General features: G+C 46.4%; 1 protein-coding gene across 1 annotated transcript in view; it reads left to right on the forward strand.

Annotated features, from left to right (window-relative positions):
* The window catches only part of sdc2 (syndecan 2), a 28902-nt gene extending 3277 nt beyond the window's left edge, over positions 1-25625 (forward strand). Inside the window, exons 2-5 of the mRNA XM_011609267.2 lie at positions 20276-20381; positions 21082-21254; positions 22438-22567; positions 23284-25625. Coding sequence (XP_011607569.1) covers positions 20276-20381; positions 21082-21254; positions 22438-22567; positions 23284-23447 — 573 coding nt within the window. The 3' untranslated portion in view covers positions 23448-25625. The remainder of the gene's footprint in view (positions 1-20275; positions 20382-21081; positions 21255-22437; positions 22568-23283) is intronic.
* The last annotated feature ends 1534 nt before the right edge of the window (positions 25626-27159 follow it).

Consider the following 27159-nt stretch of genomic DNA (forward strand, 5'->3'; position numbering starts at 1 on the left):
ATGGAAACAATGACGCCTCTCAAACATCCTCCCCCCACTCCTGAGAGGACCAGACGCGTCTGGTCCTCTCAGGAGTGTTTTCACTAGTGGTGAATTTCAGAATTCTTCTCCTCTTACCGCACCGACTGACATTTTCTTCATATGAGGAGGATGGTTTAATATTTATGACTCCTAAAGGAGCGTTTGAGAGCTGTGCCAAGCCCGCTTTGCTGCTAAAAGTCACGCTGACCGTCAACACGGGGTGTGTGTTTCAGATCACGATTGGTCCTGAAAGTGTTGGAAAGGGAGCCGAAGAAAGTTGTTGTCACTTTTCTAGACGCTCAGATAAAAACTCACCACTTAGCAGCTACTAGCTAGTTTGTTTCTAGGCTGTAAATTACCATTACGTTATCATAAAGATTCCAGTCTAATTAGCACCACCCATATGCTGTATGTCCACATTTCTCCCACAGAAGCACATCACAGCACCATTTCATGGCCCACAGCTACCAGAAGCTCTATTCTTATGAATCTCGATGCTAAAACATTCTTCTTCTTCAGCTGGAGGTTTTAACTAATGTTAAATATTGACATTTCTCAAGATGGGATGGTATGCTTTCATTTAATGCTTTCTTAAGCTCTTGATGTTGTTTCTAAGGCACAAATGAGAGGGTGTGAGAGGGCTTCCACGCTGCCTGATCTGCTAGAAGAGAGGCTCTACTTTCTCTCCATCTGTAAGGGTTCTGACCAAGCTCAGGAGTCCAACGTGTGGCGGGCTCACATGATCACCCAGGAACACACTTTCTTGCTCTGCACTGCAAAGCCGCCTCCTTACTGGCATCCGACCCCTTCGGGGGGGGGGGGGGGGGGATGCATTCACCCGGCCCCTGTCGGCGCGGCGTTACGCAATCACTAATGGACTCCACATATGGGAGGTCGGGCCTGCTGGACCACTGAAAGCACAAACACCACCCCCACTACTCCTCAATCCATCTGTGTCCATGCGTGAACTCGGGTTTTGTCAAACACACACACACACGCACACACAGACGTCTTACCTGAGCTGGTATTTTTCTGCACGGGTCCAATTAATTAAAAGGGCTCTGCCTGTCATTACCGAGATGTCGGGGATTAGACGCAGATCAGTGGTTCTATATTTCCCTAATGACAGATGATATAGTTTCCCCTCATAAGATACAGCCTTTTCCTTTTCCTTGGTTTGTTTGCACAAGTCTAGAACTTGCTAGCATCTTCAGGACGTACGTGTGTGTGTGTGTTTACTCTCTCCCACGTTGATAAGTTAGAAGGTGCTCTCACTTTAGAGGGAGCGTTCACGTTCCAGCGCAGGCTAACAAAGACTCTGTTCATTGTGCACGTGTTTACGCGGGCAGCTTTTTATGCCTGGGTATGTGTGGGTGGTGCAAGTTAATAGCCATGTTTAAAATACACTCTTCCCAGCCACCAAAGCACAGGGAAAACACATCAGGGTGATGCGGCTGCATCAAAAGCGTCAAAGACGCAGTTGGAGTTTTCGTTGGGCCTCGTCCACCTTAAACAACGTTTATTTCTGGCAACATTAAAAAGCTGCACTATAAAACTTTGCGCAAACACAAGTATTGTTGCCTAATGCAAATTGCAATCAATTCCAAGGTAGCAAACTAAACGTGTCCAAGTAAATACTGTAAACCTGCAGGAGAGTTTCTGCTTCTGATTAGTTCAGTCAGCCTTCGTGTAAAGTGGACTTCTGCTTATTTTATTCCATTTACTGTTACTTCTACAGCTCAGGAATACACTTTATGTATGTATGTGTGTGTGTATGTACTGTATATACTGTATGTGTGTTTATGGGGGACTTTTTTACAACACACACACACCAGAGACAAGGTAACTTAATAAGCGTAATAGGAACATGTAATTTGCTACTTGCACTTCTGGTTTGTGGTGATGCCAGAGAAAATAATCAGTCGTTATAGACTGGAACATCACTCTTTCTCTCTTTTTTCCCCCTCTCCTTTGATTTTCTTTCTTCCTCTACCCGTTTAGGCCGCTGAACAACTGGAATTATGCTTGGCAGCGCTTTGTTGGAGATGAATATGGTTGTGACACAGAGAAATGGGGAGATCCTCTGTCTGTCTGTCTGTCTGTCTGTCTGTCTGTCTGCCTGCCTGCCTGCCTGCCTGCCTGCCTGCCTGCCTGTCTGTCTGTCTGTCTGTCTGTCTGCCTGCCCTCGTTATTTGTCTCTCTAGTTCTTTTTAACGTCCTTCCAGGTTGAGTCACGGCTCCCTTTTGGTGCTCGGTGTTCCCGGGGGCCAGCCAGAGCTTTTTGTATGAGGTGTGATAAATGTCCACCTTGGCAGAGGATGAGTTGACAGAAACATCACCACGTGGTCAGCGGAGCATTGCTGATGTGTCTGCTGTGTTACTACCAGACTGGGCGGCCTTGCGAGCAATTTGTAAGACTTTAGGTCATCTAAATATCCATTTTGCAGTATAAATGCATTCATTCATTTAGGTCTTTTTTGTAAAACAAGACCTGATTAATGTAGATAGCAGCTATTTTTTAAACTACGGTGAGTTTTAGTATAATAGCATTCTGGCAATTATAAAAATGGCAATTAGAGAACAGCAAAATTGGCAATTAAAATAAATCACATGTAAAACAGCAAAGCTGAAAAGGCACTTAGCGTTAGCACACGGCACAGAGGACTGATGCACCTTATTAGGCCAATTTCACAGATTTCCAGGTGACTTCTCTCTTTTCTGTTGAGATGTTGGCGGTCTGATCCATCGCCATGGAGAGCTACTTTGTGTAGGCACAAGAAAAACAAAGAGGGAGCCATTAATAAGGATGCAGCGATACTGCAGCAAGAGGCTTTTGTTCACTCCAGGACCACAAGCTTCAAGTAGCCTCTGAATGCTAAGCATTGTAAAAAGCAAGTACTGGGTATATATGTTAGCCTTTTGTCTTCATCTTTCCACTCCCACCACAACGCGAGTGTTTGTCGGGCACGTGTGTGTGTGGGTGTGTATTATTTCAGTCAGATCTGGTGAAACTTTCTTATTCCCCACCCATTTTAATGCAGTGCTTTTTTGTGTGTGTGGCATGTTTTTCCTTAAAATACCCTACCACAGGTCCAACATGTGTCTTTGACGTTGAATGATCAGTGAAGTGAAGTGAAGTTATTGCACTCTCACTGCCGTTGACTTTAAGCTGAGGCACTTTGCTTTTGTGCGCAAAAAAAATGTAAGTTATATTACATATCATTAACATAGTTGTGGTCATTTCAGGTTCTGCTGGTTGGGTTGTTAAAGGGAGAAGTGGAATTAAATGCAGCTTGTGCAACCTTCTGCTTGACTTTGTTCTCCTCAATCCAGACAATGATCTCAGCTCCAAAATGTGTTCCATCTGTAAACTATTCCCTCCCCAAAAATGGGAGATATTTGAAGCCATGACGTCAGCTAGGTTTTTCCATCCAGCTCCCATGAATTCAGTGGAGAAAAAAAATGGCCCAGCGCGTATCACACATCTGTGCTCACTCCTGTTTATGAGCACGCTGTATCACCCCTAGAAGGTGCCAAATCGATATCTTCACAGTCCTTCCTGCCACAAAAATGCACATCTAATCTCTGGTATTTCATTTACTCCCCACCACCTCCACCCCAGTCAAAACAGCAGCAAATGGGCTCAAATGAGCAAATCATGTTTCCTCTCAGGGTGTTTCCTCCACCCTCTTAAGTTGCAGCCCTTTTCATTAAAGCCTCTTAGACTCTACTGGGCGTTGGAGAACCTGATGAGGAGAAGAAGAATTCATTAGCGGCCTCCTCTAACGCACGCTGCTGGGTAAACACATCTCGCCTCAGTGCCCCTCAGGGACTTTAAAAGCTCTAATTGAAACCTCATCAATATTCATAGAGCGCACACAGGAGTGGACGTAGCTCCATTCCCTCCGCGCTGGTATGTTCCAGTAAACAGCCACGTGTTGACATATGTTTCCTTCCTGCGCGCAGCCGCTAATTTATAAGATACCGACTGTGTTCCATTGTTAGATATGTCTGACATTCCTGCCGAAACCAAAGGTGAGCAGTAGTTCCGTGCTACGATCCTCCCAGCGGCAGAGGTTGGGTCACTCTGATTTTGCTGAGGTCTGCTTCATTTCCTTGTTTTGATGGGGAGCAACCGTGGATTGATGATTCCAGGCCAGATGTGTGTTTGTGCTGCTGTGGCAGACTTGCGATGTTTCGAAGCGTGGAGCGCGAGCGCATCGGCGACTCGCTCCAGACAGTGACTCAAACGGCACGGCAGGAGCCAGCCGTGGTGAAACAGGGAAGAAGACAGAGCGAAGCAGATACCTGCGGACAGAGGATCACTGACGGGAGCTGTGCGCAACAAAGAGGCCGACAAAAGAAACTCGCCCCCGGAAAAAAACATCAGGAAGACCGAATGTCGTATTGGAAAAGTATGGACGGGTCCCTCAGGGACCAAATTGGCCCTGAACATTTTGCATACACCAGATTTTTGCTGGTAGGGGAGCTGCTAGAGAACCTTCAGTGCTCCTCACCGAGTTCCATTTTAGAAGGACACGCGTGTTTAACTCAAGTCCATTTTCAGGTCTGTTCACAGGCCATAGTGTGTGTCAGCTGTGTTGGTTAACGTGATCAAGGGCACTAATATGACCATAGTAGCAGGCGAGTTAATCTCCTCTAATGCACTCTGTTAACAGCCATCTGTGTTCTTAATGCTGCTGTAAAGCCTCTCAGCACAGCGCCGTGCACAGCCTTCTGTGAACTCCTCTATTGGAATGACTGGCTGACTTCACCATTCAGCCCCAGAGAAGCTTAGGACCTCAGACCACGTCAGATGGAACCCATTTCGATTGTGAAATGCAAACAGCACTGACGTGCTCTGAGGCCGCCCTCCTCTGGGGCCGCTCAGAGGTCTCCAAACAAACCTGGCCCACTGGTCCGAACGGCTCAGGCGGACCCTCTCTGGCGTCAACTCTGAAAGATTTGGACGCCAAAGTTTCCCAAAGACCTTTTTCATTATTGGTGTTAAGTCTAAATGGAAATTGGGGAGCGTAAATCAGCTTTTTCCCTCATTATGCTCCGCGGCTCTCTTTTCTTGGCCCCCTGAAAATAATCCCCTGTTGACAGTGACAGCAGTCAAGGTCAGCTGCGCCTCTTGATCTTTTCCCTGCTTAAACCCATTTTCACGGTGTAACAGAAGCAGCTCCAAGACTGTGATGACGGTTGGTATAATCAAGCCACTGGGCGGGTGACTGGTATGACTGGCTCCAGGAGAGCCAGCAGCTTCTGGGTTGCTTTACGTAAATAGTGTTCCGGACTGGTCTGATCTGGAGGTGCTGGTCCTTAGGCAGCTCTGTCCGCCCGCTGGGTTGACCCCTGCTTTTGTCCACCGCGGCTGTGTTGTGTGACAGGCAGTAACCACGAGTCTTAACAGCGGCTTTTATTAGACTCACGGCTGGAAACATCTGCTGCCTGGTCGGCTTCTGGCTTTCACATTTCCTACATGATCAACGAGAGCCAAGTTGACTTATATAAGATATAACACATCTCAGGCGTCGGGAAAGACAGAACGCGGCCACAGCCTGGTAGGACCTCGCGTTCAGAAAGGAAAATGTAAACAGGCTGTTTTAAAGGTATTCCAAGCTCTTACGAGTCACGTTGACCCCTTAAAGTGCTTCGCATTCCTAGTCCGTATCCAATCGTTCACAGAGACCAACTCACAGGGTGGGAAGAAATAATTAATCTCTCGTATCCGCACACAGACAGTTTGGAGTCGAGGTTTCCTGCGACTCCCAAATAACACTCCTGCCAACAACTTAGCTTAGCATCGCGGCTAATGAACCCCATTAACGACCCTGCTCGCTCTCATTTGCAGATGGGCAGAGGGGGTCGATTGAATATTGGGGTTGTGCAACCGAGCAACAGCAACCCTTTTTAATTGAAAACAGTCTGCTGTTGGCAATCTTTGCGTTAGCCGTAGCGGCAGCGGCGTGGTAGTGGCAGCTAAGCCCCTTGTGCTTCGACCGCATCTCCGTGGTAACCTGCAGACCTTTGAAAGTGCTGACACAGCAGTTCAAAGTTAGTGCAAATGTGACCTGGTATGCTTCTTTCTGCTTCGCAACCTGTCATCTGGCTCAGTTTGTGCTCGTTTGTGCGCACGGCAGCGATTGTTCAGGCTGATTCAACTAACGAACCCTATTCATGCCGCAGGAAGGCTCCCAATTTCGCAGAATTTTTTCGAGGTTATTTGAGGCTGTTTTCAAATTGATGGAGACATTAGATTAAAACAATATGTGGGGTTTCGGGCCTGACTGTCTGGCACACAGTTCTCTCCTGCACCCACGATTAGACGGTGTCATTAAAGTGCAATTATGTGAGTCATGGTGAGCCCACGTTGAATCTAATCACCGTTCCTAGTGCAGACTGCAGAGGGCAGCCCACGGAAATGCTTGATTAACCTCATCCCCCACTTTCACACCAAATCTCACATTTTAATCTAAATTTTTAACGGTTTCAGTGTTACCGGTCCAAGACAGGAAGCAGGAGTAACATGTTGTGCATGTTTAGTTCTATATTTCTTAGTTTGGCCTGTTTTAAGCACTGTGGAAACTAAAGAAGTGAAGAAAATAATGTATAATTACATCTAAATTTAGCCTGTGTGTAAAGGGAGCTCACACTGTCTTATTGGAGCCATACAGATAACACTTGATGACTTGGATCGCCCCCCCCTTTAGCTAGCAACTGTAACAAGTATGACCTTAAAGTTTCCATCCACCCTTAAATCAGTTTCCTGATCAGAACATCACACAATCAGATGCAACAAGAGCTGCGGGGGCCAACGTTCATGAACGTAAAACTTTGATGTTGTTCCCGTTTGTTGTGTTCTGTTTGGATGTGACGTGTCCGACGGACAGGCTGCTGATTAGTAATCCAGCCAGTCACCGTCTGCTGGGTCTGCTGACGCACCAGACTCACCTGCGCTGTGTTCAAACTCTTAACTTTTCTCATGAATTTCATTATTTTACGGGCACAAACCCAGACTGGCTGTGTTTGATCAGAGGCAGTGAAGGGGAGCGGGGCTCCCTTGTTGAGGGGGAGGGGGGTGCATGTACAGTTTGAAGGTCAGAGATGCTGGAACACTGAGTGTCATTACAACAACATCCATGTACAAACACACCGGTGAATGTAAGCACTATCACCCCTGGTTGGGATTAGGGCAGGATAATGGGATCTGGGAGCACCAGCTGCCGCCTCTCTCCCAGCATGTCTATCCTCCTCCTCCTCCTCCTCCTCCTCCTCCTCCTCCTCCTCCTCTTTATTCTTTTTTTTAATCTTCTCCTCACTGTCTGTTCTGTTGCCTGCATCTCACACAGTTGAATTATCTAACTTTTGAGCTTCTATTTCATCTTTAAACGCCCTAAACACGCCTCTGCTGCGAGTGGTCTCGGGTCCGGCCTCCACATCACGCGCCCATGGTCTTCTCCACTTCCATCATCCTGCCTCAATTTCCTGCAGTTTTCATCTCTCCTTTGTGCTTCCATCTTTGCTGCTTCGTCACCTCCACAGACCCGCCCCCCCCCCATCCCACACACACACACAATGGGCAGCCCAACTCCCTTGAGGCCAAATCCTCCTAAGGAAAAGGCTCGGATGAGGATTCAATCTGTGCACCTCAAGGATTGAACCAGATCAGCCAACAAAGCAGCAGACCAGCTCTCGCCGCGTCCTTGCGTGCCACTGCTCCATCTGCCCCCCCTTAAATATTCATCTCAGGTGGTAATTGTCAGAGCTGGCAGCAGCTGAACGACTGGCAGTCTGGATGGAGGAATGTGACGTGTTTTATTATTTGATGCGATGGGACGCGTCCACATCCAGCAGCGAGCGTTTAATTATTCCATGGATTTGGTGGAACAATCCACTCCTCCAGCCATGCTATCTACCTCTGTGTTGTGTTAAAGGGTAAAACCCCAACTGCACCGGGGTAGTTTAGAGGTTCTAGCAAATGTTGCAGCTGATGTCAACGATCTGGAACTTTGATCGTTTCCATAATTATCAGCAGTATATTAATACTGGAAAAAAGAAGGAAGCTTATTCAAGAATTCATGAGTGGGATATTGTAGCCCACTCGCGGCTCCCTGCAGGCTTCACTGCTGTTTATCAAATTTAGCGGTGCTGATTGACTGATGTGGAGCTTGTTTTTCTTCACTGTTTCCTAAGGCTCAGTGATTATGCATTTTTATTGAGGAAAACATGTTTTTGAATGCATTTTTTTTACATTTTTTGCTAGTAGTTATCTAATGATTAAGGCTATGATGATAACGGGCATTTGAAAGCAGCTATGGTGGTCCAGACTATTTACTGTTACAAAGTCTGTTTGATCCACATGATTCAGAAAGAACCAGAGGATCCAACAAGTGCTGTATGATTGCATCCAGAAGAAAACAAATTTTGTTTGAATTTCCCTCAGATTTCTCCATCCTCCCCCGTGTCTGTCTTATTTTATTTAGTGACGAGGACGTGGGGCGAACTTTGACCCCCTCGTCCTTCAAAGTCATTTAACGTCATGGTGTTTATGATCTCGCAGGAAAGAGCTCAGAGTTTGATTTTTTTAGTTTTTCTCAGCACCAGATTTGTCTGAAACACTCACAGGAGAAGCTGAAACTGTAGAAAAAGCCGAACAGTTTCGACCATTAAACTGCCTCCGTGGCTCATCCATCATGCAAATACTTCATTCTCAGCTTGGCTCCTGCGTGTGTGTGTGTGTGTGTGTGCAGATGTTGAACCCCCCCACTTCCTCAAGGTTCACACACCTTGCCCGAGGAGTTTTAGAACACTGGGGGAACACTCCAGGTTTAAAAAGGCGGCACTGATGGAAACCATTTCCTCCCACTGATGAGGTGACAGATCCAAACGTCAAAGTTCAGGCTAATCGTTCATCCGACCAACAGCGAATCTGCTGTTTCTATATCTATATAAAACAACTTTATTTTCCAAAAGTGTTTGGATTTTGCTTGTTTTTCCACGCTGAACGTGCACTTTTTGGTAGAAACTGTCCATTCTGATCCATCAGAGGTTGAAAGTTGTGCTGACTCTAAAGCCGCTGAACAAGAATAATGAAGTGCAGCCTGTGGGCATCAGCTCAGGTTTGAGGAGGTCCTGCTACCATCACAGGCCAGCCTGGCTGTGCTTCTACTCCTGCTGGAATCAGCTAACAAAAACTGATGGATGTCAGTTTATTCAAATGTCAGATGGCAAACCAGCGAACAAGGACTCCTGGCATGAATTCATCCAAAAACAATTAGCTCTCATTAGCTTTAGCCTTCCTCCTCTGAAGCAATATCAAAGAAATTGAATTTTCAAGTGCTAGTTCGCGGTCAGGAACACTTGCTAGGTGCCAATCCCAGGCCGTTTCAAAATGAAAACACAAAAGTTCAGCCTCACATGATCGGTCTGGTGCAAAAACAAGGCTGAGTGGTGCAAAAACAAGGGACAGAGAGTTTGAAAGGAGACCCTCCCTGCTGCTATCGGCAGAGCTGAAGGAGTTAAAAGCTGCTTTTGTAGTTTCTGTCAAATCCATCAAATTGCCTGCGAACGCAGCCTCCAGGTCGTCATTTACCTGACCAACACTTGGCAACACTTGAGCAACCTCACCGTTCAAGAATAAAGAGTTTGACTACAAAGAACACGCAGACATCACGCGGCACACACACCTACACACACATACCTACATGCATGCATGGATCATAATTACAGTGATAGGCTTCAAACAAAAACACACTTTAGACGTGTGTTATTATTGACAGAGTGATCAGCAACCCTTTCATGGACCGTACACGCCTCTTATATAATCACTGCCTACATTCTATATGTATTTGTATATTGTACACGTGCATGTGGACACAAATATTAGATGCAGCTGGCTTGGCAGCACCTGCGTTAGCGCCGGCCTGCCGTGGCTTGAAATACCGCCAGAGCGCTAACTCTCCCGCTCTCTCTCTGTCTCTCACTGCATGTGTGAAGAAGAACTGAATTAGAGGACTGGAAGACACATTCTCATGTTTTCTGAATGAAAACGTGCCTGTGACACAGGTGTAGCAGAGGTTTATATAACCAGCGGGCTAACAGAGCGCAGCTGGGCCCAGTCAGGCTTTGCTAGTATTCAGTTGTAGCAGTATTGAATAACACGGGTTTAAATTGGAATCGGATGTTCATTTCTCAATCAATATTTTATGGGTGGAAAAGGACAGCAGCCGTCTCCGAGGTTGAGTGCTTATGTGTGTAGCAGCAGCTGAATATTACATCCAAGTTGCAAAGGCCGTGCCACGATGCACATTCATTGCTTTATCTAGATTTCGTAATGTAGGATATCAGAGATTCAAGGTCACTGATTTTTAACCCCTGTGTACATCAGTACAGTTTAAAATTCCCATCCAGATGCTCCAGGGAGCAGGTTTTGCTGACGGATTGACATGTGGGGGAGTTTTCCAGTCTAAATGGTGGTCTACATTCTGTAAGTACTTTCCAGTTTGGGTAATCTGTTAGCTAGTAAATGTACATCACAACTCACCATTAAGTCCTTGAACATTCCCAGAGATTTTAGCTGGGAACTGCAGGGAACTACAGGGAACTGCAGGGAGCTGCAGGGAACTACAGGGAACTGCAGGGAACTGCTGGGAGCTGCAGGGAACTACAGGGAACTGCAGGGAACTGCAGGGAGCTGCAGGGAGCTGCAGGGAACTGCATGGAACTGTAGGGAACTGCAGGGAACTGCAGGGAACTGCAGGGAGCTGCAGGGAACTGCTGGGAACTGCTGGGAGCTGCAGGGAACTGCAGGGAGCTGCAGGGAGCTGCAGGGAGCTGCAGGGAGCTGCGTGGCTCTGCTGCATCTCCAAGGAGCCACCTGATTGACTCACACACTCTAAAAGCAAATTGCAGAGAGATTTTCCATCCGTCCTCCTCGTGTCCTGTTGGTGATTTGCTCCAAGGACATGAGATAAAGAGAGTGCTGTTTGCTCCCCTGCTCCCCCCCGCAGATGGTCTTGGCTCTCTTTTGGAGTGTCCCCACTGCCTTTAAGCCAGTTCACTCAGTCTGGCACTCTGTGTTTCGCAGACAGCAGAGTTTCTGTTGCGGGCCACACGCTATTCACCCACAAGCTGGTAAACTTACGTCAATCAGCCATGACAGAAGAGAAGCTTTATAGAGCCAACCAGAGATGATCTTTCAGTATTTGTTGCAAGTGTACCTTGATGGATGCCCATATTAGCAGCATAAGCATTAGCTTATCACTACTCTTGCACAAACAGCAGTCATGTATGCTAAATAGCTAAATGGCTATTGTAAATGGATTGAAAATGCTGTGCTGATCACAAATGACAGGGCAACCAACGCGTGCTGTGGGCCAGGGAAAGCACATTTTCCCAGTAAAAATCCTAAATTGTCACTAAATGGTGATCGGAGCTCATCTCGTTTAAGTGAAGGATAGAGGTCACTGAGACCTTGATGCTTTTGTCCCCGTCATGCACGTTAGCTCCGGGTTAAGTGGGCACAGCAGACGTAGTCGTTTTTCGCCATCAATTGGTGGAATATCAAAGCTGAAGGGACAGCAAATAGCCTTTCATCCCACTAAAGGTCGCCATGGAAGCCAAAGGGTGGCGGTTAATTAAAGGCATAATGTGGCGATGTGACTTGAAGATTGGGTGTCAGAGTGACTGTGTGGCTCTGTTTGTGGCAGCTGCAATTAGCCCTTCCTGGGGCTTGCTGCTCTTTTTGTAGTTGTTTCCCTCCTGATCTTTGAACCTCTGCTCTGGAGAACGATGGTCACAGACACAAGAAGCTCCCCCAGAGGCCCGAAACCTCTGAACCTCTTCTCAGCCTCCACGTGTGGCCACAAGAAGCTGAAGAACAGAAACGCTAGGCTGCTCCGACGCTGCACCCTCAAACTTTCAGATTATCTGATGAAACCCCCTAAATCTCTCCTCCTGTGTTTTTGTCTCTTAACGCGGCTCAGCTCTTCTCTTGAGCTTCGTATTCCTCTTCGGTCCGGAGTTCCTCAAGTCCCAAATGGTGGACAGGCAAGAAAGAAGGTATGGATGGAGCAGAGAATTGGTCAAAGGAGTGGTAGAGCAAGGTCTGGGAACCTTCTTTTGTACAAGGCAGAATAATATGGTCCAGGAAGTCTGGATACCACAGGACTGAGGTATTCCCTAAATTGAGTTATGTTGAAATCACATGAGCTCTGCATTGTCGTCGTCCCCCCCCCCCCCCCCCCCTCCCCTTTTTGAGTCCTGGCAGCACTTTGGGGGAAATTTTGCAGGGAAAAGTTTTACATGAACTTAATATTAGAATTAATCAGAGCTCCCCAGTCTGAACGTAATCACAGGGTTGAAATATTTCAATTCTGAAGGTCTAAAGATCTGCCCACATTTGCATACATCGCCTATATTTACACAGCTGGGCAGGTGTGAGCGGGACAGCCGTCCCTGTTCACCTCTGCCTGCCAATGTCAGCGGGCGCGTGTTTACGTGGAAACTGTGAAACTGACCTTCTTCCTGTTGGGAAGCAATCGTGCAAGGGAGGAAATCGTTGTGCCTCATCGTAGAGGCATGTGGAGCTGGTTCACCGCCCCGCAGTTGGCCCGGTAATGATTCTGCTGATGAACGTTGTTGACGGGATACAATTAAGTTATTTATACTTCATTTGATCACTTAATAGCTCCCATTAGCTCGCGCGGGTACCTGCTAACGTTGCCCCGGTGAAAAAAAAAAAGTGAACAAAAGTGATTTCTTTACTCATCTTGACGTTTGACCTACAACATGTTGTTGGGATGTTTCGATCAAGTGACCTCTGATCATATTCGACAAAAACAGACCAAAATATGGCCACAACCACCATCGGTGTTAGCTGGAGAACAAGTCTGGGCTGAGCGGTGTGGAGCTGGATCACCCTCTCCTGGGCAACATGCTCAGGAAGGACCGTCTATCCTGCAATTCCCAGCGGTTTACGTCGGTCCTTACGCCGAGATAAAGTTGTGCTAGTGCACCAACAAAAGGCTGGACTCTTTGTAAGGCGCGGAGCGGCGTTGTGTCAACGGGAAGAGAGCTTTGTGTGTTCACCTCCACTCGCTCACGCTTGTCAGAGTCGTGTTGACGTGGAGTTTTACAGCTTTTTCCCATCATGAGACGGAGATATTTTCATAGCCAGTCAAGATGTTCACATGAAGTCATGATCCAGATGTTTTTGCTCAAGACTGGGTGGAGAAAACTAGGCCAGGAAGAGAGTTTAATATCAGACTGGGAAATAAAAAGAGGATTCCTGTCCCACTTTTTCGCTGGTGTTTTGAAATATTAGAACACATTATGATCCCTTTTTAATAACGTTCATAAAACGTGTCCCTGTCGTTCATTCATCCATATTCAGGGCCATTTTTGCACCTTGCGGAGAATGTGAGGCTTTAAGCTAGTAACCCCTCCGGTAAGCTACTGGTGGGGGGGGGCTTGGGTCCTATGGAATGTGGTGTACCGCTTGCTTTGTCACCGGTGTGTTTTGGAACTTTAGATGATATGAATCTGAGCTGAACACACTCAGCTTGTGTTCAGATGTTGAAGAGGTTTGGGGGAAGGGGGGCCCTCACCTACAGGGGCAATATGATCCAAGAGAGAGAATCTAAAGAATCTGACGGGAGGGGGGGGGTCGGTTCCTGTATGACAGGGTGTAATATGGAGCCATTATAGAACGTGTTTTTTTAACGAGATTCTATCATCTTGACATAGTGGTTTGTTTGTTTTTGTATCAACCTCAGCACCTCCAGGAATTCTCAGATTCCATATTGATTTTGTATTTCATAACCTTTCACAAACCTTTAGCATATTATCTTAACCTGCAGCTTTTGTAACTTACTTGAAAAGCAACAGCAAACGTGCGCCTGCACCCAACAGCAAAGGCCTCCTGGAGGCCAGGCTTCAGTCAGAAACCAGACGTATGAGGAGCATTGATCGGCCAGATCTTCTGCTACACTGATTTGTTGGTCCTCTTCATGGTTCAGCTGCTGTGCAGGTGTGGTGGGAAGGGGGGGGCGTTCTTTCCTTCCAGCAAGACTCCAACGCATTTAACCCCAGCTTGATGTAGAACTTCACTGAATCCTCTATTCTAGATTCAAATAGCAGCGATTAGTGGACATGTGGAGACTGAACGGCCTTCGCGATTGGTCTAATTTGGCCAGAGACTCTGAGATGAGTTGAGTTACTCGGGGATGGACGGTTAAACACACTATTGGAGTTTTAACTTGCTAAGTTAAAGGCTCAGGTTAAAAAAGGAAGCACCAGACTGTAAATGTCAACTCCAGACTGCGGTTCTCTCTTTATCTTAACCACACTCTCTTTTGTGTGTTTCCTCTCTGCTCTCTGTCTGTGTCACCCCCCCCCACACATACACACACACACACAGTGACTATTACCCACCACGTCTCAGCCGGAGCAGCTTCGGACCTTAAGGGCTCAAAGAGAGTATGATTTGCGTCGGCTTCCTGCAGGAAGTCCCCCTCTCCTCCGCCTGTTGCTCAAAGACTATCAATTATTTCCTTATTATGATCCTTAGGAGGGCAATAAAAGTTAGAGTGGGTTTAAAGAGACACACAAACACTCACAAATAGACCTCAAATTTTGTCGGAGGGCCATTTTTTTTAGACATTCAGTGAGTTTTGGCTGAATCAATGCAATATTTGGACATTTGTGTCCTACTTCTGTCAGTCTCTGTCACACCATCAACCACATCTGTTGCTCATTCCTCACTGATGATGCAGCGGGTTGGATCATCGAGGAGGCTCGTTTCGATAAGATTTGGATTCCTCAAAGGCCCGTTCAGGGATATGTTCCTCGCTCAGTTGCTCAGACGTCATCGTTTTTGCTGTTTGCATCCTCTTGTGAGGTCATTTGGCTCTTTTCCGTGGCGTTTGCAACAAAGAATCATTGATGGCGTCCATACTTCCACGGATAAACTTCCTGATCCCTATAAAGTCCCATTAAAGGCTCATGGAAAGAGGCTGCTGAAACTCTGTATAGGTGAACAGATAAACCCAAGTCAGTCTTTGCATTAGGGAGGCTGGATTCCCGCACGGTTAAAAGATGACCACTCACTTCTCTCCTCACGTTCTTCTTCTTGTAAAACGAGGTAAGTCGGTCTTTTAGGAACCCTGAGGACAGAAGATTATCTCCTTTTTCTTGATGTTGTAGACGTCCGCCCCCCGGCCGTGATACTAGCGTGGCGAGAGTCACTTTCCCTCTCGGGGCGGCATCAGGTATCAAGTCTTTGGCGTGACACAGCGGAGACATGAGGTCTCAGGGCAGTGGCTCTAACCACGTTACTGAGCTGAGTGCCGTGTGATTAGTCTGTGTTAGGACAACAACACCCCCCCCCACCACCACCACCACCACCACCACCCTTCTCCTCTGTGTTTTCAGTATCCTGTCTGTTCCACAGTGATAAAGTCCAGGTCACGGAGGAGGTGAGTTTGTCAGCAGCAGAATGAAAGGCCCAGAGCAGCGCCGGCGCTGCTGTATTGACCCTGATTATGGATCTGTGACAGGCCAGTACAACAGATAAATTGGAAGCCAGTGGGTCGCTCTGCCACCTTTACTTTGTTAATGAGGGATTTACAGACTCCTTTTTCTTCGCCCTCCCAATTGTTCCCGGTCATCTATTAGAATTCCAGGGTCTTGGAAACTTGCAGATAGGCCTTGACTAGTTCTTATAGAGAAAAATGATGAAGCCTGCAGATTACCGGAGCTGTTATATCGCCACATTTAATGCAGCTGAGCAAATTGAGATTTAAACAACAAGGAAGTGCAGTAAACTGAGCTAAATCCTGTTTTTGATGATTCTATGAATGAATAATGTCGCTGAAACTGTGGTTAATGTCTTCAAATTGCGTGCATTATCTGCTAAATGGCAATGACAGAAAAGGTTTCCACTTGATATTCTGAGATGAGTGGGAAAAAAACAACTCTAGCTAGGCTGCATCTGAAAAGGAGCTGTGGCAGCGCTAAAGTTTGGCGCGCAGCACTCCGGAAACCCTCGCCAATGTGATAAATGAGCTCCACCGAAGACGAGGTTGCTATTTCTCCCTGCATTCAATCTTCAGAAATGTGTTCGCCGTCATACAGTGCTCGCAAATCAATATATTTATTGATTTCTCCTTTGACAGGAAAGGGAATTAGCATACTTTCCAAGAGGCAGTCCAATTCTTTTGAGGAGGCCACAGATGAACTCATCTGGATAAATTTACTTGCTTTCTTAAATTAATGCCTTTACCGTCAGCCTCCATCTGTGGGCTTTAAATGCTTTATCCATAATCAACCAACTGTGGTTAGAAAGTTTTTTGATTAATGTCTGCTGCATTTCTAATCACCGTATTAACTTCCTCTTCCCATCATGGGCTGTAAAACCGAGAAGAACCTGCGAAGTGACGGTAACAGTCTGGACTTCCTCTCTGATTGGTTTTTTATGTGACACTTGATTCAGTTGAGGGCGCGCTCTCACTAAAACCTCTCAACACTTACTATCAGTGTTAATTTATGGTAACGGCTTCATCCAGTCAACACAGAATCATCTCCCGTGTTTACTGTTTGTTTTGCTGCGTTGGACCCATGTTTATTCTCTGGGTATTGACACAGCCCTGGACCTCATAATCACTTTCACTGTGAACATTTTTAAAGCAGAAGCTGCTGAGCGGGATCTCTCCCAATGAGAGTAAATAGAGCTTTCTTTTTGGAATCCACTGGGATGAAGCGCAGAGCGAAATAAAAGAATGCCGTTGTTCATCTGCACCAAACATGTTCATTGGAAATGGAACCGAGACCGTCGTCTGAGTCTGGTGGATTTGAAAGGGGTGTAGTTTATGTAGTTCTGGAAGTGGTTAAGACAAGCAGGGGAGGATGTGGGATGCTGTTTGCCCACCATCCTGGTCCCATGTGTGTTTTGATTCAGTCCGTTTTCAGCCCCGCTCTGAAGCTAGTGTCAGAGTGTGTGTCTGGATAGTCATCTTGTTTCAGGATGTGAGAGCTGGATGTGTGTTGTGTGTGTGTGTGAGAGAGAGAGAGCTGGAGCTGGGGTGTGTGTGTCCCATGGGTGCTCAAATGGACCAGTGTGATTTGTGTTGAGTGTGTGCATCTCTTTGGGAAACCCCATTTCCCCCGGTCAGACTGTTGTTGCCCTAGTGTGTGTTATCTTGTCTCTAGGGCTTGTTTGGACGTGTCCAGGTTCCTCCCGCGTGTGTCTTTTCCAACCTCAACCTCATCTAATGTAAAGAAGGAAGCTCCAGAATTAGCCAGCGCATAGCTAGTGTTGGAGCTCACAGACCTCTCAGGCGCTGCCAGACACAGTGACGTGGTGATTCTGACAGGCTTTTAGCACAGCATCCTCCAGGCTATGGGATTGTCCTCCCTGCCCCCCCTCAAGTCTCCTCCCACTCTAGTCTTTGTTCCCCTCTCCTCTTTTGAGAGCCTCCTTTTCATCCTCTTCTCTATCATCTGTTTTGTCCTATCTTTTTTCTCTCGGGTTCAGCAGGTCAACCTGAAACGGCCAATAAGAAGACATTTGGAAGCTGCCACCCTGCTGGCTTAATTGTTCATTAGCAGGTGGAAATGCCAACAGCATTAGCTAAAACTGCTCATCCAATGTCCTTCTCGCCTCCTCTTTCTTGAATCCCCTTCTTTGTGATCTCATCTTTCACACTGTACGAGTCTCTCGCTAACTCTTCAAAATGAAGCCTTTATGCTTTAATATAGGCTTGTGCAAATACTCGTAGCTATCCTTAAGCTTAAAAAAGCGCTAGAAGGATTAGCAATGAAATTCTCGGGTTTTTCCATCAAGTCCAGCATCAGTTTGTCTGAGGTTGCTCACAAAGCTAGCTGGTTGCACACACATGCTCATTTGTTGCTTGTTTAACTTGGTTTGAAGCAAAAAGACGTTTCAGATGTGGACTCATTAGTGGTTATTAAGCTGCCTGGAGAGCTGAACATCTGCATCTACGAATGTTAACAAAAAAAAGAGTCAGAAATAGAATAATAAAGGTTATCAGTGATTGATGGTGCTACTTTTTCAGTGTAAAAACTGGAGGCTGGACAGAATTACACTTTTTGTAATAAAAATGAACCCAGTGGCGCATCAGGAATTTTCTCAGCACGATCTCTAATAGTTAGTTTTGCATCGTCAACTGAAAGCTAACCCGGTAAGTTGTTGGTGCTTTTAGAGGAAGGAAAAAAACCACTTTTGGTTTGCGTTGCTGTCCACCGCCTTTGTGGGATTACAGTTTATTTCTGAAATGACGCATTTGAAACTGACGCCTTCCACACTCGTGCAGAGATCGGTGCAGATGACTCCAGCTTGGTGCCATTTGCCCTCTGTGTGTGTGTGTGTGTGTGTGTGTGTGTGTGTGTGTGTGTGGCCTCTCTTCTCATTAGTGTCTTTTGTCACCATTTGATCTGTGGCCCTTTTCTGGGGTGTATGTGGGGGTATTGCTGGTTCAGACCACATGGGCTGATGACTCAGTTCTCAGGCTCTTGTGCTCCACATGTAGAGGGCGGTTTGGGAAGCAAGATGGCAAATACTGTTCTGATGAAGTTGCTTTGAACGGTTTGTGTCTTTGATCAGGCAGCCTGGTGGTGAAAGACCTTTTCCCCCATAAAGTCAGAGGCAGCTGAGAGTGAAGCTTCTGTTTCATCTCTTTGACGTTGTTGTAAGCTGGGTGCGCTCTCCTCGGCTTTGTTATGCAGAACCCGTCTCTTTCATGCCTCCACACACACATGTGTGTATAGAATGACTTAAATGCATGAGTGAACACACTCGCATCTGAATGCTGCGCTTAATAACAAATGCCAAGATGCCCCAAAGTCAGTGGATTGTGCTGTTTCTTCTCCTGTTCACGGCGTTAAACTAACCAATTCCATTTCACCAAGGATAATGTTCTGTATGTTGCCATGAGTTCCAAAAACTCATGCAACAATATTTCATTTGAGAGGTTCATGTGAACATTTAGCAACCACATGGGGGTAAAATCAACACTCCAAGAGCAGGCGGAATAAAATAAAAATAGGGTATTATGACGATTTCTAAATGAGGACAGAGCAGATGTAAAAACTCTAAAACAGGCACCCCCCCCCCCCCCCCCCCCCCCCCCCCACGCCACTGTTTTGGTGGATCACAGCAGGCCTGCTTTTTGCCCTCAACAAAAACACTAATTTCCTGCTGATTATTTCCTCCAGCCCAACTTGATTCAGCCCGGGGTTTATCAGGAGATCCCCTCTGTAGACCTTTAACTGTTGCATCTGCTTTAATGGTCACAGAGACACGGGGGTGACAGATTCTTGGCCCCCTTTTGTGCTCCCCTTTCTCTCTCAAACAGGGCCATCAGTACAGGAGCAGGCCACAGACTGAATGGATGTTACCATGGAAGCCTTTAGAACTCTTCTATTTACACAGACGCAACACAACTCGTAAATAATCGCCGTCCGTACACGCGCTGACCGCTTGTTTTATCATGTGTTCAACATGCAGGTGCTTTTGCGTTGCCCCCCCCACTATAAAAAAAGGAAAAATCTCTTTCCTTGTGTTGTGCACCAGCCACTGCAGGCACTGTTAAACACCCAGGCACTGTTCAACTCCTCTTTTCAACCAGTCACTCCAGTAAGCCAAAACACAAACATTCCCACCATTTAGGCTTGTTGTCTTGACAACAGTGTTGTGGGGGAGCTCCATGTTGGTGGACCTGTGTTTTTAACTGTTTTCATGGCCTCTACTCTGCCCCGTCTACTCAGATATTCTCAGTCTGCTTTAATTAAACGACCCACTGAGATTCTCGGTCTCCCTCGGATGCATCCCGGTGACCGGATGATGCAGGGAATCCCGTGTTTTCCTTTAATCCCACCTTTAATGTTTGCTGCTAACTACTGCTAACTTCCCAGACAGTTTCATTTGCCTCAAACTGTCCTCAGATTACAGCTGTCTGCGGCTGTAGGGTCGTTCGAACCTGCAACGTGCTTCAGCCATATAGACAAAGATCAGCAACGACGCGCTACATTTAGCATTTAGCTCACAGCGTAGCCGACTCTTCAAGATGTGACAAGGCTTTTGTTGTTTCAAGTGTCGCCGCTGTGACAGATGCTGTGTGTAACATTTATGATGTCGGACCATCTCGAGGACACGCGGCAGTGGTGAACATGAGCCACGTAAGTGTGAGGAGCAGGAGCGCACGTGACGTCGAGCCACTTTGTTTTGCAGATAGGACGAGTAGCGGCTCAGGCTGACGACCTGTACCTGGATGACACAGGCTCAGGAGGGTACTACCCTGAGGATGACGATGACTTCAACTCAGGGTCCGGTTCAGGTAAGGGCACGTGCACCCCCACACATCGGTTACACGTGCACGTGCAGCAGCAACACCAGTCAGACGAGTACCCAGAGGTGTGATAGCACAAAGTTAAATGTAGACCTTTCTGTGGTTCTGCCTTCCTCTTTCTCTCCCCTCATCTAATTTACTTCTTTCCCTCTGTTTAATCTCTCTTTCACTACCTTTTATCTTTCTCTCCCCGAGTTTCAATCGCGATTTGCTTGTCGCACAGGCTGCCTCGGGAAAGTCTGCAAATTTTATGTCCCTTTTTTATTAGCCTCTCTGTTCTCTGCTTGCTTTAAGCACCTTAGCCAACCTCATTCTTTGTCAAAAGTGATTATTCTCTCTGTCGCCACAGTCAGAGAGATTTAGACTGGGTTAGACCCAAATATGATCACTAGCCCTTTTAATATTGCGTATAAGCACTATTAGTCTGCTCTGTCAGCCTGGATTCGGTTGGCCATTCAAACTGTAAACAATACATTGCAATTAAAATCTCAGAATGTGGAGTTAAGTGAGATGAACGACGACTGTGCTTCATGAATAATGCACGTGCTGATGTTGGTCCCGTTTCACCCTGAAGTTTTGCCGCCTGGATAATATTGTAGTGTGAGACAACCCTTCACTCAGGGACTATTTTGTGCTCTGTCTTCTTATTCATGCACCACATTTACCTTTTCTTTTGTCTTCCTCCCAGGTGGAGGTGAAGAAGTGGTAGAGGAAGCGGTGACCATCAGCACGGTTTACATCAAGCCCAATGCAGTAGAACCCACTCAGGATTCCACAAAAGTCTTCACCCCCCGGGTGGAGGCCGCGACAGACAGGGAAACAGCCCAGGAAATCACACCCAGAAAACCAGTCAGAACAGAGGTAAGACGGCTGCAAACCCGCGGCGCTCCGCAACATTTGGAGTCTTTTCCATGTGCAAGAGTGTGTAGAATCTTACCTGAGTGGCTTTGACAGTTGGCCTGTGATGGGAGGGATTAATAAACCGCTTTCCCAAATAAAAGCAATATTTTGACTTTCTGTTCATTTTTCTGCGAGCCTGAAGACAGGACATGAGGACACGTCCCACATTTGTGCATGGATTTGAGGCTGGATCAAGGAAATACCTGGACCTGACATAAACGCAGAGATCAGACAAAAACTCTTGGGCTGGCTTTGTCCCGAGGGAATAAAACCTACTTGCTCAGACTGTTTCTTGCCAGGATGCTGAGATTCTGTTTTAATCAAAGAGTTTTAGATTTGCTAACAGCTCAGTTTAACTTTCTACTGGCTTTTACCCATGCTAACAGCAATGCTAAGCTAAAGAACTTTTGGGGGATGGATGGATGGATGGACGGATGGACGGATGGATGGACGGATGGATGTATTTGAAGTCATCAGAGTGTGGAGAACCTCTGCATGCCTTCAGCTCGTCAAGTGTCATCCAATCCACTGTAATTCCAGGAGCTGTGGGGTTGCTTTCAGGATAAAGATCAAGTGCTCACGTCACCTCTCCATGTTTTGGTCCCATTACGGAGGATTACATCCCATTGGACATAATCACATATTCTGGAACCGTCCTTGATCTCACTTCGGTCTTGTTCTCCTGCTCTACTGGACTGGATACTACATCTGTTTAGGATTAGTCTTCCAGGTCTCAACCTTCTCTGCCAAGCCCGCCTGGCCGTCCTCCATTGTTTTCTGTCCTGCCTCTGCTACTCTTCTCTTGGACAAAGACTCACTCATTCACAATTTTTCCCTCTTCTCCTTTTAGGGAAACTTTTGGTGACCACATGCTCTTTATTTATCCTCTCAGTGTGCACAATATTACTTTAAAAAGTGTTAAAAACGTCTTTCTGTCCATGGTCATGAGGGTTTTTTCTTACCTTTGGACAGAACCAAGTCTACCTGTCCATTTTAGCCTTTAAATGGATGGAACTAGTTTCTGGTTCTCAGGGGTGCACATTTTCTTGTACAATCGTGGATTTTAGAATATTAGAAGAAGGGACCAGCTCTCAATAAAAGCCCTTAATCCTTTTATTCAGCCCATCTGTCTGTCCTCATGCAGGCACCAGTGCCAGCTACAGAGGACACGCAGAGGAGCCAGATGACCAGCACGACCAGCGCTCCCGGTACAGGACAGAAGGCCATTGAGGTCCGCACCGAGAACCTTTTCCAGAGGACAGAGGTGCTGGCAGGTATGTATCCACACATCTGTTCAAGGCAACATACAGAGACATGAGTAGGACAACGGACAGGAAGTCCATAGCAGCATCCTGTCCCCTTAGGTAGATTGTTCTGAAATCTACATACATCACAGTAGATTTTACTGTCTAAGAGTTGGGAAATATTTTCCGTATTGTCTCCCATCTGAAGCACGTCCCAAAATAATGACTTTTATCAGGCTCCATTTCTGTCCCTCTGTGGGACCTCGCAGAGTTCACAGAATCGTGGGTGTTTCTCGACTGGCTGCTTTTCTTTGAAAATATGAAAGGCGAAGGAAAGCAGACGATGGGAGGGGAAATCTTTGCACCCTCTGACGCCGTCTCACTTTCCCTGCATGAGTGAGGCGAACATTGATTGGCACTTCACATTCACTCTGTTCTGAGACCCAGCCGGTGCTGGCAAGAGACAGAAAAATAAGAAGAAGGACAAATCGGGACAGCCTGGAGACAGTCAGGCGACAACCCGGCCTGAGCTTCTCTCCACATTTATTTCATCACTGCTTATTGGACTGAAGCAGAAGGAGTGTTGGGAAACAAAGATTTCACTTCTTCTCTGGTCATTCTTCATCATAAGCTCCTCTCTAATAACAGACCATCCTGGTTTAGCTGGAGTCGGGCTCAGACGTATCGCTGACGTGTCAGGAAGTGACTGTGTGATACTGATGCCTCTCTTTCTCTTCCCGCCTCAGCTGTTATTGCCGGTGGCGTTATTGGCTTCCTGTTCGCCATCTTCCTCATCCTCCTCCTGGTCTACCGCATGAGGAAGAAGGACGAGGGCAGCTACGACCTCGGAGAGAGAAAACCCACCGGTGCAGCCTATCAAAAGGCCCCAACCAAGGAGTTTTACGCGTAAACCCCCACCCCTCCCACCCCCCTTATCACCAGAACAACACACAACAAGTGTCAGTTGAAGACAGCGGTCCACGACTACAGCACACACACAACGAAACGAGCTGAATATGGAAAACTAGCATAAAGGAAAGCTTTTGCATAGAGTATTGTAATGAAGACCTTTTCTTTCCTATTTTGATAAAAAACCAGGCTTTTGTCATCTTACGGCAGATCTCGGTGTATTTAAACATTTTGTGCATTTGAAAAGGCTGAAACATGAAAAGAAAAACAGCATCTGTCAAGGAAAAAAGCGCATCTGTCACAGGAGCTGTTTCAGTCGCTGACTACTTTTAACTGTAGCGGTTTGTTACGTGTCAAGAAAATAAAAATGTCAAAGTGGAAATAATTGAGTATAAATATTCTGTATCAATCCAGCTTTCTTATTTTTTTCTTTTTATTTTGTCCTAGCATGTCCGATGTTGATCTCTAAGGTGTATGACATTAATTTATCTTTTCTCTGATGTTAAAAAAAATGCCTTTATAGTTTTGATGGAGCTCTTTAATCTTCATATTAACGCTGTTCAAAGGTCAATGTAAATGCTCTCTTCAGGTTACAATGTTTATTATTTGCCCTCACAACCTGTCTTCAGTCAAACGTGGACGTACGATCTCGTCTTGTTTATTTGTTCGGTCTCGGTGTAGCCTTCTCTTCAACAGTGTTTTATTTTTGTAAAGTCCCAGATCTGGCTCCTTTCTCTTCTTTTATTTCTTTTCATTTAATCCTTTTTTTTGTCCGATTCCTGTCCTCGTCATCCCGCTGTTGTCGTGTAGCTTCAGCGTGCCTCCTGGTTGCTCCCCCACTCCCCCCCCCCCTCTCTGTTTAGCCTCTCCTCTCTCATTTTCCACCCCTTTTTTTAATCATGTTCTCTGAAATTGTGTGTTCGAAGGCACTCAGGCTGCCTGCTGTCTCCGTCTCTGTCTCTGTCTCTGTCTCTATCCCCGTGTTGACACTTTATCCGCACAGATCGGCTCATTGAAGCTCTGCTCCTGCTGGAAAACAAACCCACCAGGCCGGGGCGGGCAAAGCCCCCCCATGCAGAGCTCTTGCCTCTGCAGCAAAGGCCACCAGGGCCCCCCCACCCTTTCTAAAAATCATGTTTTCTGGTAAAGTGATGCCTAAAACAAGAAGAAACTAAGGTTCCAGTGATATAGTCTTGAAAAAAGACTTGACCTGAGGGCTAGAACTCGCCAGAACGCTCTTCTTCCCTCGGCTAAAGTGATGTAGAGTCAGTCAACCCCCCCACCAGGGGCTCCTCGACACCTGGAGACAGGAAATGATTTCAACAAGCGTTGTAATAAACAGCTAAATGATGCATGCCTGACCAAACAACCCATTTGAGTTGTTGATGTTGTGTTCTTTTGTGTTCCTCTTCCTCACCGTCTTCATCACGGCGTTCAGGAAGGTGGCGTTCGGGGTAGAGGCTGAGCTTTTGTGGTCAGGGCGGGAGAAGAGACTTTGTGGCGTTTCAGAGGTTCAAATGTTTTAATGTCGGTTTTGCATCAACAACACAGACGGCAGATAACAAGAGCACCGTGGTTCCTGTATCCTCCTTCCTTTAGACCAAGAGGAACTGGTGTCTTAGAGTGACCAGTTAGTGAAGATGTCCGTCTCAGCTGTACGATGATGTGATGTACTCACAGTAGATGTCCCTCTTCGTCCCCACATCCATCTGTCCATCCTCCCTTCCCCACCCGTCTCTTCTTAGCTGGACTAAAGGTACTGAACTATACTGAAAAACCCAAAGACTCGCAGTATTTCTACTCCCCCCACCCCCAACTACGGCCACACCATGTTCCCTCCTCCACATCTTCATCCTCTTAGAGTTTTTGTTGTCGTCTTTCTCCATCAGAGACCTGACCGTTGAGTCCAACTGCTTATTAGTATATGAGAAAATATATAAATATATATAAATGTATATTCACAAACGTTTTAAAACCTTCAAAGTGCCTAACATTTGGAATTGTTCTTGCTCATGGTGAGCACGCGTACATGCAGAAAAGGTGTAAACGACGTGACTGGCATTCTGTGCGCATGGATGACTGTAACGGTAACTTCATTTTTTTTAGTCTTACAAAAGCTGACAGTATTGTACCTATAAGTTGAAACAACACTACTGAATAAACATTGTGGCCTAATACGAAGCAGTTTGCGTCCTCTTCTTTTATTCATCACTTTTGTTTTGTGGCTGGGGGCCAGTCGGCGATGTGACTTCTGTCAGGCGCCTCTCGTTATTCAGCCGCCATTTGATGGAAAAGTCCCAGTTTGACTGGAGGCATATGGGGTCAAATAAATTGCACACACTTGTTTAAAACTGGTTGAATTGGACAAAGTCATTTACCAGCAGGCAAAAGCCAAAAGCCTATTCATAGTCGCTCGCTATGGGCCGGACACGTGACCGTGAGCTCAGTTTCTCTATTTCCTGACAGGAAAAACAATCATCTGAAACATTTTTGCTAAAGTCCACACAAACGTCCACTTTACGGGGCTCGTCTGCATCCCCCAAACGAGCTCCAGGATAGACAGAAGCAGCCTGGTTCCAGTCAAAGGAAGGAAAGACTGGATCCTTGGTTTGAGTTGTACTGTAGGATTTGTCATGATGAGGGTGGGTGTGAACTAAGCTGAGCCCCTAAATTTGGACACATTAACAACACAAGCAGTTGTGTAACTTTGGGGCTTTGGAGCGCTCTGATCTTAACTCTAATTTCAAACACATGAACTAAAGGAAGAAAGAAGGTGTTAGTATTTATGCTTGTGTGCAAGTTCGTGGCTGTAGCTTCATATGGGTTTCATTATAAATACATTAAAGCGAAGAGTTCTCCTGGGATCCATTAAGAAATGCTTCAGTCCGCAGAGTTGAGCTCAGACAAACCGCTTTATGGCTCATTAACTGCTTTAAAATCTCCCTCATTTGGCTAATTAGTCAATGGTAAAGCACGTTTCTCACCGTGATTACCGCCTAGTAGTCATGGCAACAAATGTGCCAAAAATGTCCAGGAAAAAAAAAAGACGCCAGGGCCTATTCTCTGTAAATAGAGCACATTTCCAATGTAGGGCTGCATTTAATATGCAAAAGCAGCGAGCTTCTCTTATCATTACTTAAAGTCAAAGGGGATTAATGTGCAGATGAGTAATCTGTGCAGTGATGTGCTGCACCATATCATTTTCGTGCCCTAATCTCAGCCTATTACACAGGCAGATTAGAGTAACCCTGGGGATTAGCGGTGAAGCAGGATCTTCTCTGGTGCCATCAGTCAGAGAGGGAGAGCGTTTTGTCTGATATGAGGCTCGGAGCATGACCAAGGAGGGAGGATTCATCAAGCTGTGGTTACCATAGTTACCACATAAACACATGCACTGGTCCCCTAGCACGGCCGTGAAGCTGGTACGCTGCAGCGATCCATGTGAGGAAAAGGTGCAAGGTGCTGGTCTTCATCGATACGGAGGTTTAAAGAGGGACCGCCGTGCACACAGAAAAAGGCTCACCTTGTTGTGTTTGCTTTGAAGATGAAGGGGGGGGGGGGGGAGCATTCACGCATCGGTGCACGCCGCAAAAGTGTGTGATCAAGGAAGCATTTCCACGGTTACGCCTCAAAGCACATTCCTGGATAAAAGCAGATTTCCTATTGAAATGAAAGTGAAACGTCATCTGCATTAGTGCACGGAGACGGAGCTG

The sequence above is a fragment of the Takifugu rubripes genome, chromosome 12 (assembly GCF_901000725.2).
Source record: "Takifugu rubripes chromosome 12, fTakRub1.2, whole genome shotgun sequence".
NCBI classification, from domain to species: Eukaryota; Metazoa; Chordata; class Actinopteri; order Tetraodontiformes; family Tetraodontidae; genus Takifugu; species Takifugu rubripes.